Source organism: Capsicum annuum, chromosome 10 (assembly GCF_002878395.1).
Source record: "Capsicum annuum cultivar UCD-10X-F1 chromosome 10, UCD10Xv1.1, whole genome shotgun sequence".
NCBI lineage: Eukaryota > Viridiplantae > Streptophyta > Magnoliopsida > Solanales > Solanaceae > Capsicum > Capsicum annuum.
In genome coordinates, this window is record NC_061120.1 from 154,545,693 (window position 1) to 154,548,149 (window position 2,457).

General features: G+C 35.6%; 1 protein-coding gene across 1 annotated transcript; it reads right to left on the reverse strand.

The window, feature by feature from the left end:
- Positions 1-361: 361 nt before the first annotated feature.
- LOC124888049 (abscisic acid receptor PYL4-like) lies at positions 362-1,486 on the reverse strand. Its single transcript, XM_047398224.1, has one exon. It carries the CDS (start codon positions 1,278-1,280, stop codon positions 648-650), a length of 633 nt encoding a protein of 210 aa, XP_047254180.1. The 5' UTR covers positions 1,281-1,486; the 3' UTR covers positions 362-647.
- Between the last annotated feature and the right edge of the window lie 971 nt (positions 1,487-2,457).

The following is a 2,457-nucleotide window of genomic DNA, read 5'->3' on the forward strand; positions in this document are numbered from 1 at the left end:
TATCATTATTCATTTGTCCTTCTGATCCAATTACTAATAACTTTACGCTCTTGACAGTTACCTCTTAATTACATTGTTAAATTCATTCTTGAAATAACCAGCCAAATCAGAAAGCCACGTCATCGTCTTCATCCTCTTAATTAATTAGATTTTTTGAACATAGTATATTCTATTTTTTTGTATTTCATTGCATTACTAATAACTTGATGATATATATCCTTCGTTACCATGGACTATATCCAAAATAAGAACTGAAACTATTAGTTAGTACCAAAGCACCACGAGTATTTGATTAAGAGAATATTAGAAACTTATATGAATTTCAATTTTATATGATTCTATAATAAGGAATAGAGTAACATTGAAAGAGAATGTTGTGTTCATATCCTTGCTGAAAATTTTACAGAAAATATAAAACACAGTAGTGACTATGAAGTAAAGAACCTATCAACAAAGGGGAGAAAAAACATAGACAGAAATTAATTCACTGTAGCAAAACAAGTTTTCTTTAAACACGAACTTATCTTCAACATCAAGTGATGACAACCTTGAGATCAATCGTACTCCAAAAAAACATCATCGAATTTGATTGATACATATTATCATCCATCACAACTCACAAGTGTCATTGACCGACCTCAATTAGTTCACGGAGCCTTTCCTCTGTTAGAATTCTCAGCGATCTGCGCTAACGATTGAAGGTTACATTTCACAATAGTATCAACAAAAACACACGTCTCATCTTTAGTATTATCCTTTGGTACATCAACAACGTATGACTCCACAACTATAGTACCATTACCCGAAGGTTCAGGATGTAAAGTAGTAACGGACCGATAGTTGGCGAGTCGATGGTCCCCACCGACTACGCTAAAACTAATAACATGGCGCTCTTCGTCAAGTATTTCCAGTCTTTCTGTGCTGTTAACAGCTGGCAGCCCGGAGATGACTCGGACTTCACGAAGAGTGCCAACGTTACCATCACCATCGATGAGGTGGCAGCTCTTGACGAAGTGTTTATAAGCTTGGGGATTGTCGAACCGACGGACAACGGACCATACGGTGGATACGAGCGCGGAGATTCGTTGGATCGCCGCGGAGCAACACTGATTGGGTCCCACAAGATGTGTGTGGTATTTAACGACGGAATCTGGTACCTCTACAGTGCATGGTATTGGTGTGTGGCGTTGTAGTGATTGGTGGGGTTGTTTACAACTAGTAGTATTGTTGGAATTCATTCTTTGGAGTAAAATAGATGATTTTTGAGGACTTGGAATCATTGTATATATTTTTGGAGGAAAGATTTGAGAGCGGATAATCAATTTACAAACTATAGTGGTGGCTAATTATCATGGCTTTGATTAGATATTTTGTTGCGTTCTTTCTAGTGAGCGATATAGGTTTTTTGTATAGAAATATATAGAGGGGAGAGAGAGAGAGAAAAGGAGAGAGATTGGACTTTGAAAGGAAGAAGAGGGCAATAGGTTTCATGTGAGGATGATAAAAATAGGAAGCTAGTTGCTTCTAGTCAACTTACCAAAACAACCCTAACTTGAAGGATATTCTTTACTTTATTTTTTCCCTATTCTATTTCCTTTTTTGTTTTTCTAACTTTCCACTTTTCTTTTGGGAGTTTACCAATGAAATAATCACTTACATGTACCAAATTAGATAATTGATCATATGAGTTGCAAAATATTTTAAGAATATAATATTCTCCTGTATTAATTTACGTGAAATTAATTAACTTGATAGAAAGTTTAATTAAAAAAAAGAACTTTTGAAAGTTGAGAACCAAAACACTCATTTGACTAGTTACTATATGGTTATAAATCCTTTTATTAAAAGTAAAAAAGAAATTTTAAAGTAAAATTATTTTCAATAATCGAAAGGTGACATTCGATTTTAAACGGACTAAAACAATATGTCACGAGACACAGAAAATATAGTATTAGGTGATGAAACTTTTTTTTGTAAGCTGGATTTCATATATAATAGTAGTTAAATAGTTGGTAACAAAATAGGCTTGCAGGGGGGAGGGTGGCAAAAAAACGAGTTTTGGCGCAAGTATTGGCAAGTAGTTTTAATATTATGATTCTTTGAAAATTTCCTAGCAACGGTAGTTTCTATAGTGTCTCCCCTCAATTCTTCTGCGACATGCATTGGATGAACTTCCAAAACAAGAGGATCACCAAAATGCATACGCCGAGCATCCTCCCTTGCTAGCACGTCTGCAACCCTATTATGTTCCCCAAAGATGCATCTAATCACTAGGGTTGCCCAATTTGTGTATTAAAATGACCTATGTTGGCTTATACGAGTCCACCGCGAGTCAAGGGTCCAGGTCCCTTGACAGAGAAGTTCAGTAAGAAAGGTAAACAATAACAATGTTTAAGTGGAAACCTCCTTACTCAAGGAAGAAAAAAACAATGACCGACATAGGATTTCCCTGCAACT

Coding starts and splice junctions, on each gene's coding strand:
- LOC124888049 (XM_047398224.1), bottom strand. CDS start 1,280: ATGATTCCAAGTCCTCAAAAATCATCTATTTTACTCCAAAGAATGAAT.